This window comes from Pseudorasbora parva, chromosome 5 (genome assembly GCF_024679245.1).
Source record: "Pseudorasbora parva isolate DD20220531a chromosome 5, ASM2467924v1, whole genome shotgun sequence".
Lineage (NCBI taxonomy): Eukaryota > Metazoa > Chordata > Actinopteri > Cypriniformes > Gobionidae > Pseudorasbora > Pseudorasbora parva.
The window spans coordinates 37,534,741-37,549,866 of NC_090176.1; the positions used below are offsets into that span (position 1 = coordinate 37,534,741).

Genomic DNA, 15,126 nt, shown 5'->3' on the forward strand with positions numbered 1-15,126 from the left:
TCATTTGAGCAATAAAATCTTCCATAATGTCCCTGATATCTATACACCAGTACACCAGTTATAGTGAAGTGAAAATTTCTCAAGATTTAAACAAGTGAAAACTTAAAATAAAAATCTGACTTGCAACACCAATAACAACTGGAAACATAATATTAAAATATGAAATTCACTGTCATTGATTTATGCAAACTAAGGCCACTATGTTTCCGGGTTATGTGCTCGCCAGAGACCACTGCGCCCTGTAACACCAGAGGTGGACGAATGGTCCCCTGAGGGCACCGAAGGGTGGCGGGCACCGTAAAATGAGGAGTTGACCACTCCACTAGTGGGGGACTGCCCTCATTGGCCTGACCTCTCAGCCCCTGCTGCCACCTTGGAAATAATAAAGGTCCTCGGATTTAAAAATCTACCAAGAGAACCTATCTCTCAATCTCTCAAGACTGGTCAAGGTGTTTACTCGAGTGGCCAATTTGGTAACAACCAAACTGATTCCTCTGAGACCCGCCTTAGAGTGGTGAGAATCCCAGCACTGCTACGTTTCCGGGTGGACACTGAGATATGGGCTCTCCGGAGACCACTGCGCCCCGAAGCACATGAGGTGATGAGGTTGGCAGAATGGCCCCCTGAGGGCACCGTATAATGAGGTGTTAATCACTTCCCCCACAGAAGCGACTGCCGTCAGAGGTCTGGTGCCATTGGTGTCAGGACCTCTTCGCAGAAGACTCTTTTCGAGATAATCACTGTCCTCAGATCTGTCTTATCCCAAGACTACTACGGCTGAGAATTCTAAAGGAATCCAGTGTCCTGAAACAGATGACCAGTAGGAAACAACTAAACTGACCCCTGTTAAACCCTCCTCCTGCGAGTCAGACACTGAGAATAGAACTCGCTGGAGACCGCTGTGCCCCGAAGCACACAAGATGAAGGGGTTGGCATAAGGGCCCCTGAGGGGACCAAAGGGAGATGGGCACCGTATAATGAGGTGTTAACCATTCCCCCCTAGGAATTTCACCATTTATTTCCTCAGAATTAAATGCAGCCAAAGATCAACCAGACAAGTAAACATGGTCCTGACAAAAGGCTGAATAGTATATTAATAGAGACATCTAACACGGTCTGAATGAGAGGCTGAATATAGTGTATTAATACAGACATTATAATCTCAACACAACAAGTACAATAATAATCTGCAAACACACATATTGTAATTAGTTTGCATATAATCATAAGAGAAAGAGAGAAAGGGAATTCCCATCTGCTCAGCTCCCTACGCATATATTGCGAACCCAAAATCTACACATTACCTCAGCAAACGCGCGATCTGAGCCATTAGATTCTTTGTTGACTTTCATTCCTCGAGAAGACAGCCAACAGGAATAGAGCTAAAACTCCCAATAGTGCATGTTACACCTCGGGAATTTATGAATGAACTCTGTCAGCCAGCTTTTACTAGAGCTGACCGTACACGCTCCACTCTCAAACAAACAACACCTCCCGCAATCTCTCTTGAAGCCAATACGGAAATAATGTAAACTGCAATTCCTTAACTGGCCGCTAGAGGCAGGCTCCAGAAGGGAGCAGAATCTCATTGAGCCCCATGTTAAAATTCTCAACTTTACAGCAGAAAAAGGAATGTTTACAGCCTGGTACAAATGGTGGTTTTTGCCTATATGGCTAATTTTGATCTTCATGACAACTGTGAGGGGGGTGCATTTTTTTTTATAACTCATTTGTTTACGTTATATAAAGCCTTAAAGTTCTGCATAATTTAGGGCGTGGTTACAAGTGGATAGCCATTTATCTGCCATCTATAGTCATTGCTTTACCTCAGCTCCGCGCACATCTCGCCTTTTTGCACATTTTCTGTTATCTGGGAGTGACACGCGATGACTCGCTCACAAGATGGCAACGCCCAGCTCGACTCTACTTTAAGCTTCAGAACGGCTTATCGGAATCCTATGGGTGACGTCACGGACACCACGTCCAGATTTTTTTACACATATATATATGCTTGTGGACAAACAACAATAAATAAACAGAGACAGTTTCACACAGAGCTTCCTGCCATGACGTCACCCGCCTATATGCCATTGGACTGATTTCACAAGTGCTTCACGACGTAACCCGGCAGCGCGTTCCCATAGCATCAAACGACGCAACTCCTTATCATCTCCACTTCTTGAACAGTCATTTTCATATTTTTTATTCATATCTATATTAATATAGCCTACACACGTCATGCAGGGGCCAAAGGAAAGCTAAGCTCTCTGCAGCTTTACTCCCGTATTAAAGCCAGAAGATATTAGACACTGTTTAGTATGTATGGCCTGGGCATTTGAAAGTCATCTCAAAGTGTCCAACAACACCCGTCCAGAAAATGCGTCTAACTTTGAAAAGATCAAAACGTCTCATAGAGGACAAAGACATATTAATTTTGCATTCCCTATCTAACACTTATCTGACCAGGGGCTTCTGAACAGCCCCGCAGAGTGGCATTTATTTTATGTCGGCCTCTGATACGTGTTGTCATGTCGGCAGGATTATCGGTCATGCCTCATTGAGCACCATGATTGGATCAGCAAGGAAAATATCAGAAGTAACCTAAACAGACACCCGTTCATGTTTGCTATCATTGCATTAGACAAGGACAAGCAGACGATGTGATGTCACTGTGCTATTTCCTTCCCATCAGAGCAAACAGGGCTAATGTCATAGAGATAACAGGATACACATGGCTTTCGTCTGGAAGATAGGGCTGGGATGACTTTATGTTTAAAGGAATAGTTCATTATTTTTTTTTTATTATGAATATAATGTAATAATTAAACTAACAGATTTCAATGACTACTGGATCCTATGCTCTTACATTCATGTGTGCTGTGGAAATCACATCTTCCCAAACTCACCGTTAACCACCAGGATGATGTCTCGGAAGTCGATCTCTCCCCTGGCCTCGACTCTGGCCTCGCAGCGATACACTCCTTCGTCTGCTTTAGTTACTCTCTGGACTTGCAGATTGTTGTTTTGTAAGAGTTGAAACTCTGGAGAACAAAATATTTGATAGTGTTAATGAAAGGCTAATTTGCCTTCAAAGGAGCTATTGCAGGCTGAAATCACATTTAAATAAAACAGATTTTTTTTAACAACTCGCTTGTTAACACATGTCAACACTTGAGCTGTGAAAGCGAATTACATTTTAAAAGACTTACAGTGAAATTAGGCCTTAAATCATTTGCAATGATAATACTTAGACATTAATTTATTTATTTGTATTTATTTTTGCCAGTAATTTTCTGGTTCTCAAATTATATCCAGAGAACTCATGAACTCATTAATTAACTTTCAATAAATCAAGTGTTCATGTGATATCTATAGTCTAGCAATTATCTTTTATCTTATTTTAAAATTCGACTAAGTCCTTTATCGGCTTTACAATATAGGTAATAGCTGGTATGGCAGATTACTTACTCTCAGTGTCTTCAATGATCTCCACGTTGTTGTAAAACCAGGAGACCACAGGCACGGGGGAGCTGGTAACATCACAGATCACTTCAGCCACATCACCCTGTCGAAACTCCTGAGGAGACCTCACATCTCTGAACGTCAGCTTCTCTGTGGATCAGGGAGAGGAAAAATGATGTGAAATGCTATTTGTATATATAACTTATTGATCCGAACATACCCTGAATATACCCTGACGACCCCCACCCCCCTCCCCTTTATTTCAAGATATAGCCTACCTTTCGGAAAAATACTTTTTGAAGAGAAAATTTAGTTTATTTAAAGAAAATACTTAATATGAACTTTTTTTTACATTCTAATTTTTATATTAAATATTCTTAAATTTCTGTGTTTAAAGTATGATAAATACTGGTTAAATGTAATCACATTCAGAAATAAACACTTCATGGCATTGCTACCATAAAAATAACCTGATGTTCTCAAAGTAGATTTAACTATTTCTCTTCATTTTTACAGTCACAGACAAAAACACAGGTGTTTGATTGTGTTCCTGCACTCATTTTACTCGTATTTGCCTCATATTGTTGCGCTATTGACATGTAAAAGTTCGTAACAGTACAGTACTATCATTCAGAGGTTTGGACTTCAAATAAGAAATCTCACTGAATATATTAATTCTTCTATTTAGCTAAAATGCATTAAACAGATTAAAAGTTCAGTATATAGGACACCTATAATATTACAGAATATTTCAATTTCAAAAGAGGGCTATGAAAGAATCCTTAAAAATTATTTGCATCACAGTTTCCACAAAAACCAAAATCAGAGAGTACAACTGTTTTCAACATGAATAATAAGTAGAAAAGTTATTGAGCACTAAATATTATAATAACAGCATATTAGAATTCCCTATACCATAACACTAAGCCTTATTTCTGAGGGATCATGCGACACTGGAGTAATGGCTGCCATCACAGAAAAAAAGGAAAAACATAAAATAAAGAATATTACTATAGATTTAAAAAAAAAAAATATTTCACTACATTACTGTTTTCATTGTATTTTGGTCAAATAAATGCAGCCTTGGTAAGACTTTTAGAAAAAGCATTTAACAACGGGTAGTGTATATTCATGATGGTTCTTTCCGAAACCCAAGGTAAGCTGCTGCGTTTTATATGAAGGTCCCTCCTAAGGATACTGGATTCAGAATGGTGTCTAAAGCACCATAATGCCACATCTACTAGAACACATCTGAGTGAGCTTAAACAAGAAATCCTTGGAAGAAACAGCATTACAATAAACGAAGCAACCATCATATGCAGTGAAATAAATATCTTGGTCAGATGGAGGAATCTTAGTAGACATATAGGGGTATAGGGGTATAAAAATATACCTTTAATAGTGCACTTTTATACCTTAAATAGTGCACTACTTAAAAATAACTTCACCTTATTCAAAAGCATATACTGTTAGTACTTCAAATTAGTCATATCCCACTACTACTACACTTTATGTACTGTACTTATATAACTTATATAGGTTATTTAATCCATTTTCAGGTTTATAACAAATCTGTATCTGTCTGAGCCATAAGTGATCAATGCTCATGCTCTGATATGGTGTCATGGTGCTTAGTATGGTGCTTAGTAAATGCAACTTCGATTGGTAACACTTTATTTTAAGGTTCAGTTATTAACTATTAACTAGTTGCATATAGCATGCATATTACTAGGATATTGGCTGTTTATTAGTACATATAAATCACATATTAATGCCTTATTCTGCATGACCTTCTTCCACATCTCTTAATCCTACCCAATACCTAAACTTAAATGCTATAAAAACTACCTTACTATTAATAAGCAGTAAATTAGGAGTTTATTGAGGCAAAAGTTATAGTTAATAGTGGATATGTGTTCCCCATACTAAAGTGTTACCCTTCGATTCTACCTTGTGACTTGATTTCCTCTTCTCTAACTCTTCAATAAAATATAAAGCACACAAACAAACCCGTCCAATTAAGGTAGATATGCTAATTGTTCAGTACAGGGTTGTGTGTGGGGTGGAATTTGTACAGATTTGATTTGTAACTCTTGAAAGCCTTGCTGTATGTAGATGTAAGAACAGCACGAGGGCTTTGGAATCCTAGTTCAGACCCCCGGTGAGAAAACCAAAGAAAATCACATGACATGTCAACATCTACGTCTGCTTGTCATAAATCAGGTATGCTTCCACATAGTCTCTGATTATTCACAATTCGCAGTCACATTCTAACGCACCAAACACATTCTGTTTGTGTGGGAAGCTGGTGTTAACAGCTGCTACGCCGCAGTATAAGAAAATGTGTCTTCAGAGGACTGAGAGATGCTGCACACCCTCATCAGCGCAGCAGCTCTGCGTATTGATCTGTGAGTCATGTCTGTTTACACACGGCTCCCAATGCTCTAAATACAACTTCTAATGGAACATAGGCAAATGCCAAGCCTGCTACAAAGTCAGCCACAGAGAAGCAAGCTAGTGAAATATCTCCTGAAAGTTTTGCAAGATTCACTAATTATACACACTGAGGATTAAAATAGCATTCCTATATATTAAGAAAGAAAGAAAGAAAGAAAGAAAGAAAGAAAGAAAGAAAGAAAGAAAGAAAGAAAGAAAGAAAGAAAGAAAGAAAGAAAGAAAGAAAGAAAGAAAGAAAGAAAGAAAGAAAGAAAGAAAGAAAATCTGGTGGACATTTCATGTAGACTTGTTATACCCCTGTGCTTCAAACCTTTGAAGTCTGCCCCTCTAAAGAGAGATATTTCCTCATCCATGCACCTTTACTTTTTTTCCCACTATGTCTGTGCTTGGAATCATTTTCACACTCATTCATTACCGCTTCCTTGCTAATTTCATGAGTTTAACAAAGGAATTACAAAGGAATTCACAAAAATGAACATTCTATCATTTTCTCGCATTCATGTTGTCTTAACCCTTACTTTTTTCTTCTGTGCAACATATACAGTAAGAATAACTACTGACTGTGAGCAGGTTGCTCTTTTCCATTCAATTACAATGAATGGGAATTAAAGTCTTAGAGCTTCTAAGTAAAAAAAAAAGATTTTTATTATCAAGTCTTTAGAAAGCTAGGATATACAGAGCCCCTAAAGGGTTATGGTGGTAAAAAAAAAAAATTAGGATAGGAGGAAATATTTTTCAAATCTTTTGCGTTCCCCTGCTTTGTTAATGTTAACAAAGATGAACAAATACAGTCGAAAATGCACTGCTCATGGTTAGTTCATGTTAGTTTAACTAATGTTAACTAGTGACCATTATTCTAAAGCATTACCCTAACGTGTTGCAGAATTTTGTTCTCTCGCAAAAGAGATTTTCCCAAAACACTTGCATCGTGCCTGGTGTATGATAGGGCCCATAGACTTCAGAAGATTTAAAATAGTACACATTTTATTTTAAGTTATAACACTGTTACCACTTTTGCATCTTTTTTTATTTTATTAACTTGAAAGCTATTCCTCATTTATTTTAATTGAATAAAAAAAGCAACCAGGACATTCTATAACATTTCTAATTTTTGTTCCAAAGAAAATAGCCTAAGTTGTGAACAACTGTAAGGAGCATTCGATTTGGTTGTGACCACAAGAAAACTGTTCTCTCTTTCTTAAAGTGATATCCTCCTCCTATCCCTGTCACCTTTTCTCTCTCATTGTTCCTGGTTTTCTCTCTGCCGTGACTCGTGTGGCAGCAGCTGTCTCGTTGTTGGGGGAATTACATTTAGCTTTACATCAACAGATTTGTCAAACATCTTTGGGTGGAACAGGTCCATTTTCCCTGCATTGTGATGCTCGCTCTTTGAAAGCTTTTGGATGTCCTCTATTCAGAGGGAAATCAAAACAGCTATTTCAATGGCAGCATTTCCAATGGTGGAAGGTTTTTTTTTTTTTTGTGCTAACACACATAATGTCCTTTGCTATGTAATGGATTCCTAAATAGTTGTGCCAAGATGTTGTTCCATTGTAATTTGCATCGATATACAGTACTCTTGAATTGCTTTTATAGCCGGGACATGTAACACCATGCTTCCTTGTAATATGCTGAATAAATCTCAATGTAAATGTATGATCATTTGAGGTAAAAGTTTGCATCAAATTTTATCTCCAAAGAGAACAAATGAGGACAGATGGAGGGTAATTGAATCTTTTTCTCTTTTTTTAAGATTCATTTTCTTTTTCAAATCTTTGTATTGATTTCAGCCATGGCTGAAATTGGAATGTGTCATTGGAGAGAAAACAAACTTTTGAGGAAACACATTTGAGTGATGCCATTTCAAGACATAACACATACATGGGTGAACTGAAATGCACACTTTACTTGCACACATGGGAACCATTTGCTGCTTTATTTTCTTACTGGTTTGTAAAATAGAGGGGGGGGGGGGGGGGAAGACAATTTTCTAAGCATCGCCTGGTCTCTCAGCACAGATGTGAGTCTGTGGGCTTTGACAGTGATGGGACGGTGAAAGGAACAGCTCCCCCACTGCTCAGAGACCATAGGCGTGCCAGGAAGCCTTGTATCCCCAGAGTGGATTCTGTGTGCCATGTGCCATGAGCAGGTGGGAGAAAAAGCTGCTTGCTTTTTATGCTGAAGAGCCCCTCAGTTTTGAATCACAGGTGATTTAGAATAGAATTTTTTCTTTTTTTTAATTCTCTAATTGGTTCTGTCTCCAAACACAAGCAAAGTAAACATGTTAACATTAACGTTAAACAATTTGTTGTTTTATAAGCTGCGGTGCTCATACAGGCGATGGATGCAAGTTGAGTTCTTACTCAAGTCATTTCCTGATCCTCACTCTGCTGTACAGAACCAAAAATAAAATTCAAAAGTTTGGGGTCAGTAGGATTTTTGAAAGAAGACTGAAAGAAGACAAGGTTGCATTTATTTTATGAAATATAAAGTAACACTAATATTGTAAAATATTGTTTCAGTTTTAATTTATTTTCAAATGTAATTTATTCCTGTGGTGGCAAAGCTGAATTTTTTTGCAATAATAATAATACATTTAAAAAATATAGTTAGTTTAATATTTTAAATTATATAATTATCAAATAATATTTTTGTGATATATTTAGGATTCTTTAATGAGATGAGGCCCTGTTTACACCTGGTATTAAGATGCATTCTGGTGGGGGTGTTAGAAATCAGAAATGGCGAGAGAAACATTGCTTTGTATGTTTTTTTTGTCTTCAGACCAAACATGGGTCTTCAACTGACAAAGTTTAAATCCTGTCTGGCTAGTACGCTTCCCATAATGTTTATGCATTAGGGCAGTAGGTGGATAGTAGGCAGTCATTTGCGGCTGTTCAAATGCATTCAACCACATGAGCGTTTATGATACGAAAGCAATCCGATCAAATGCGTTTTCGATTGGAAGTGGTCAAAAGTGAACAAGCTTAAAACATTTTAGACCTGTTGATACCTGTCACACATCTTTAAAATTAACTTAAAGATCACATCAATTCAATGCATCCTTGCTAAATACAAATATAATTATATAAATAATAATATAAAAAACACCTTATTGACTTATATTATTATATTATTAATATATTACATTATTAGGCTATCTTAATATATGCAGTGGGTACGGAAAGTTACATTTTTATATTATAAAATTATATTATTAGTATTATATTGCAGCCATTTGCCATTTCTCATTAATGTACACACAGCACCCCATATTAACAGAAAAACACAGACTTTTTGACATTTTTGCAGATTTATTAAAAAAGGAAAAATGAAATATCACTATTCAATTAAGTATTCAGACCCTTTGCTGTGACACTCATATCTTTAACTCAGGTGCTGTCATTTCTTCTGATCATCCTTGAGATGATTCTACACCTTCCTTTGAGTCCAGCTGTGTTTACTGAATGGACTTGATTAGGAAAAGCCTATAATATATAAGACCCTGCAGCTCACAGTGCATGTCAGAGCAAGTGAGAATCATGAGGTCAAAGGAACTGCCTAAAGAGCTCAGAGTGAGAATTGTGACAAGGCACAGATCTGGCCAATGTTACAAAAAATTCTGCTGCACTTAAGGTTCATAAAAGCACAGTCCCACAGTGGACGTTTGGGATGACCAGAGCTCTTCCTAGAGCTGGCCTTCCGGCCAAACTGAGCTATCTGGGGAGAGAAGCCTTGGTGAGAGAGGTAAAGAAGAACCCAAAGATCACTGTAGCTGAGCTCCATAGATGCAGTCGGGAGATGGGAGAAAGATGCAGAAAGTCAAGCATCACTGCAGCCCTCCATCAGTCAGGGCTTTATGGCAGAGTGGTGTGATGGAAGTCTCTCCTTAGTGCAAGTCACATCAAAGCCTACATGGAGTTTGCTATAAAAAACACCTGAAGGACTCTAAGATGGTGAGAAATAAGATTCTCTGGTCTGATGAGACCAAGATAAAACTTTTTGGCCTTTATTGTAAGTGGTACGTGTGGAGAAAACCAGGTACTGCTCATTACCTGTCCAATACAGTCCCAACAGTAGAGCACGGTGGTGGCAGCATCATGCTGTGGGGGTGTTTTTCAGCTGCAGGGACAGGGTGACTGGTTGCAATCGAGGGAAAGATGAATGCGGCCAAGTACAGGGATATCCTGGACAAAAACCTTCTCCAGAGTGCTCAAGACCTCAGACTGGACAGAAGGTTCACCTTCCAACAAGACAATAATCCCAAGCACACAGCTAAAATAACAAAGGAGTGGCTTCACAACAACTCTGTGACTGTTCTTGAATGGCCTAGCCAGAGCCCTGACTTAAACCCAACTGAGCATCTCTGGAGAGACCTGAAAATGGCTGTCCACCAACATTTACCAACCAACCTGACAGAACTAGACAGGATCTGCAAGGAGGAATGGCAGAGCATCCCCAAATCCAGGTGTGAAAAACGTGTTGCATCTTTCCTAAAAAGACTCATGGCTGTATTAGATCAAAAGAGTGCTTCTACTAAATACTGAGCAAAGGGTCTGAATACTTAGGGCCTATGTGATGTTTTTCTTCTTTAATAAATCTGCAAAAATGTGAACAATTATGTGTTTTTCTGTCAATATAGGGTGCTGTGTGTACATTAATGAGAAAAAAGTAATTTTTTAGCAAATGGCTGCAAACAAAAAGTTAAAAATTCAGTGGTCATAATGTTATGGCACACACACACACATGCACGCGCGCACGCATGCACACACACACATCAAATATAGCAAATTAATGCTTAACTAATCTGACAAATTACTGAAGTATGTGCAGAACAATTAAATAATTTGATGTACTCCTTGACCAAAATTAGATTACACATATATACACTCATTAAATGGTTTCTGCTGATTGTTTAGCACAGTTAATTAAGATAATGCAATATAATTAACTTAATCTTTTAAGTGTATATAAAATACTTTACAACTAAAACTAAAAGACATTTTATGTTTGGTATTTTTACCCCAAGTCCCTGTTAATTTCTGATCTTATTTTATAGGCATCTAAATATGTAACATATAAAAACCATAATGACAATAAAAAGTGTGTATGTGTAGATTTATAGTGTGTTTGATACTCACGGTAGATCTCCAGCACCACGGTGGCCTCCTCTGAATGTCCCTGTGCGTCGCTAGCCTGGCACCGATATATTCCAGCGTCTTCTATTTTGGCATTGTAGAGGGTGAGTCTGGAACGGATACCTTCATTGTGCAGGGCCACCCGCTGAGACGGGACCATCCGCTCCCCCTGCGGGTTATACCAGTCCAGATTCACAGGCTCCCCGATCACTACAAACACACACACGGTAACAGTCATAGTGTCACACATACTATAGTGTAAAGGACAACTTTACAATATTGCACAGAATTTGATAAAGTATAGGGATACACAATATTGGAAAAAATGACATAGCACTATTTTTTTTTTTTTTGCAATATTTATTGGTATGTTAAAACAAGTATTTTTTACTAAAAAGTCATCAGAGTAAAAGCAATATTGCTGCTGTATATTGCTAAATATATTTCTTTTTTTAAATCCTTGTAGGGCTGAATGATTTAAAAAAAAAAAATGGAGAGCTCATACACAGATTTGCTTTTTCCAAGAATCAAACGAAATCTCTTTCAGTAACTATAAAGTGAATAAAGTTTAAAAACAAGCATCTCTTTACACAAATTACATAGGCCACATTACCACTGTTTATGACCAATTCGGTATGACAGTAAAATACTACTACTACTACTACTACTAATAATAATAATAATAATAAAAATACTTATTATTATTATTATTAAGTAAAAAAATATTACATGTAATAATACTAATATTAAATAAAGTAAATACTAAAAATCCACTTTTTCAGTTCACTATTAACTACAACTTTTGCCTCAATAAACTCCTAATTTACTGCTTATCAATAGTTAGTTAGGCAGTTTTTATAGGATTTAAGTTTAGGTATTGGGTAGGATTAAGAGATGTAGAATAAGGTCATGAAGAATAAGACATTAATATGTGCTTTATAAGTACTAATAAACAGCCAATATCCTAGTAATATGCATGCTATAAGCAACTAGTTAATAACTGAACCTTAAAATAAAGTTGTACAAAAAATCCTTTTATTTTACTGTAAAATTAAAATTCTAATATTTATGTATTAATCTAATTTTTCTTTCATTCTGCTGGGTTGCCAGCAAATAAAAACAACCCAGGCTCATTGGAAATACGTGACTCTGCCTACATTTTTGCAACACCCGAATTATGTACCTCCAGGTACGTTTACCTGCACTTTTTGGGTGAAACGTCCACCGGAGGAGCTATAAAGTTAAAATATTTTTTCTCCATTCCCAGACTGATCTCATGCGCATAATCGCATAAACAAACACACACACACACACGCACACGCACACGCACACACACACACACACACACACACACACACACACACACACACACACACACACACACACACACACACACACACACACACACACACACACACACACACACTTTTTTATTTATAATGTTTATAAATCCATTTACCTTGTGGACACATTTTGAACGTGTAACTCAATCCCTTCTCTAAACCTAACCATTCGAGTATTATAAAAAACAGGATAACAGGCAGATACGACTGCATACATAATTTATTCAGAAAGTACAAATAAGTGTTCCGAGGCCAAACGATTGATTTGTGTGAAGAAAATCCCCAAAAGCGTTCAGTAACGTTGAATCCATCCGCCAAAGATTAATAATAAATTTCAAATATAAGAAACGTCAGGTCAGCTTTGACAGCATTGGCTGTCGTGTGTCTCGTGACCAATTGCGTCATTACGTCAGCTTTGATTGTAAAATGCCATTGGCTCTTGTGTGTCTCGTGACCGATCGCGTCATTCAACTTGTGTGTATCATTTGAATTAGAGACATGAATGAACGAGTGCGTGTGTGTTCTGTTCGCAAAGGAGCGCGATCATCACTTCAACGACTAAAACATCCAGATCAACTCTGTTCTTCACATGAAGATATCATATGACTTCAGAAGACTTGGAATACAACATGAGTTAATACTTTTATTCAGTTTTTTGGTCAGTTTTTGCAATAAATACACGTGACTGTACATTTATATGCCTGTTACTGTTATGTGTTTTATATTGTTGAGAGTTGGTAGGTTTAGGGTAGGAGTGGAGTTAGTTGCTCCAAAATATAAAATTAGGCTATAAATATTCATTCTGTGAGATCAGGTTGGCACGTGTATGTTTACGCGAAGTCATGATGTCATGTTGCGCATCTGGAATGGAGAAAAAATATTACCGCTTAGCGCCTCCGGTGGACGTTTCACCCAAAAAGTGCAGGTAAATGTACCTGGAGGTACATAATTCGGGTGTTGCAAAAATGTAGGCAGAGTCACGTATTTCCAATGAGCCTGGGTTGAATAAAAATGTGCAATGCCAGATTCAGAATAAAGTGCAGCACACTGTTCATTCTCTGCTTCACTCTGAAAACGGTTGCGCATATTTGAAAATTGCACTGAGCCATATTGCGGTATTGATTTTCTTTTGATATGTCATGCAGCCCATATACAGTATGTTCATATCCAAAGGGAAACAAATGGAAATGTTTCACTGCCATTCCATTTGGTGCTTCTAGTGGTGCAGAACTTCTCCTTTAAGGACATATCTTAAGCCTCTGGTAGTGGCATACACTTCCTCTTTGTCTCTCAATCGCATACACTGCGATAAACGAAACCCGTCTTGCACCTTGCCCTGCAGAGAATGGCTGGTCGAATCCACATTTGGTACCAAGGTGCTTGGCGCTGTAAATCCTGCTTTGCTGGAAGGTCATAAAAAGCATCAGCATGGTGCAGCACTTCTCTGCTCAAAGCATCAATCAGATGCACAACGGGGGCCTTCGCCTGCGCTACGGGGGAGCATGAGGCTGTGGCTCCAGGAAGACGGGCAGGCCGAGGATGCAACCGGCCCTGTGATGCCGCTCTGGCAGGGGAGAGACGCTAAGAGCGGGCAGGGGGTTATCTGCGAAGGAGCAGAGGCTGATCTGTGGGATGTGAGGGGTTCAAGGAGAGGACATGGCAGCATAATCTCAGCCCGCTCAGCAGAAGCTGGACCACGGAGGAGTCGCTGAAGGGGTTAAGATGAGATGTTAGGGGTGGAAGGGCTCAGGGACAAAACTTAGCGCACATCGCTGGCCATGTTCAATTGTCTTTGCTTGTGAATGAGGTTTAGTTTAGTTTGGGAAGAGAAATAACTATGGTACAGTGTAACGGTTAAAGATCTAGGCTAACAGCCAAAAGCTTGGTTTGCATAGGGGGGGATCCATGAGCTGTCAACACTGTGCCCTTGAGCAAGACATTTAACCCACTTGTCAAGGTAAAAAACAACAACAACAACATAAAAACTATTTTACAAAGATTAAAAATGACTGTTTTATTCATGGAAAAATGTGGGTGTTCACACTTAGCTCTTTGCAAGACTGCACACAAACCTTTCAGCAAGTGAATGAAAAAAAAAAAATCTTTCATAGGTCACGTTTCCACTCTATGACTCATTTAATAAGACTTTTTAATCTGACTGTTTCTGGCAATTGCAATTTCACATCTCAGAATTCCTGTTATAAAAAAGGTTATAATGTCAGACTCGTGTGATAGTAACTCACAATTTTGTCACTTTTTTCTTGCAATTCCAAGTTTTTCTCTCACAATTCTGATTAATTACACAAAATTGCAAGTTTATGTCAGGCAATTCTGAGAAAAATAGTTGATATAGAGATATAGTAAATAGTAGATATGCTTCCATACTATCATTAGCTGCACTTGTTTAAATGAACACAGTACTGCGCTTCAATCTATAAGGGCAGGGCATATATTTCATTAAATTGCAGCCTTTGTGATATGACTATTGCAATAATCCATTTGAAAAAATCTATTTTATTCCATCATGTCATGGAGCTCTGTCACTGTACATAAAATAATCTACTAAATGACTACCTACTGATCTTAGACATCAAAGACACTTTACTGTGACCTGTTTGTTTTCTATTTCAGTAGGCACTGAACATGTCTGGATCTTTGCTCAAAATAGGCTAGCATTGAAAAAATATAAGACATTTAATCATTCTTCAACAGTTGTAGCAAATTAT

General features: G+C 37.9%; 1 protein-coding gene across 4 annotated transcripts in view; it reads right to left on the minus strand.

Moving 5' to 3' along the window:
* Nucleotides 1-15,126, minus strand: part of ncam2 (neural cell adhesion molecule 2) — a 266,655-nt gene that overhangs the window by 65,023 nt on the left and 186,506 nt on the right. For all 4 annotated transcript variants that reach the window (XM_067444204.1, XM_067444203.1, XM_067444205.1 and 1 more), the window contains 3 exons: nt 11,061-11,267; nt 3,469-3,612; nt 2,907-3,041 (listed from right to left, as the gene is read on the minus strand). In XM_067444204.1, coding sequence (XP_067300305.1) covers nt 2,907-3,041; nt 3,469-3,612; nt 11,061-11,267 — 486 coding nt within the window. The remainder of the gene's footprint in view (nt 1-2,906; nt 3,042-3,468; nt 3,613-11,060; nt 11,268-15,126) is intronic.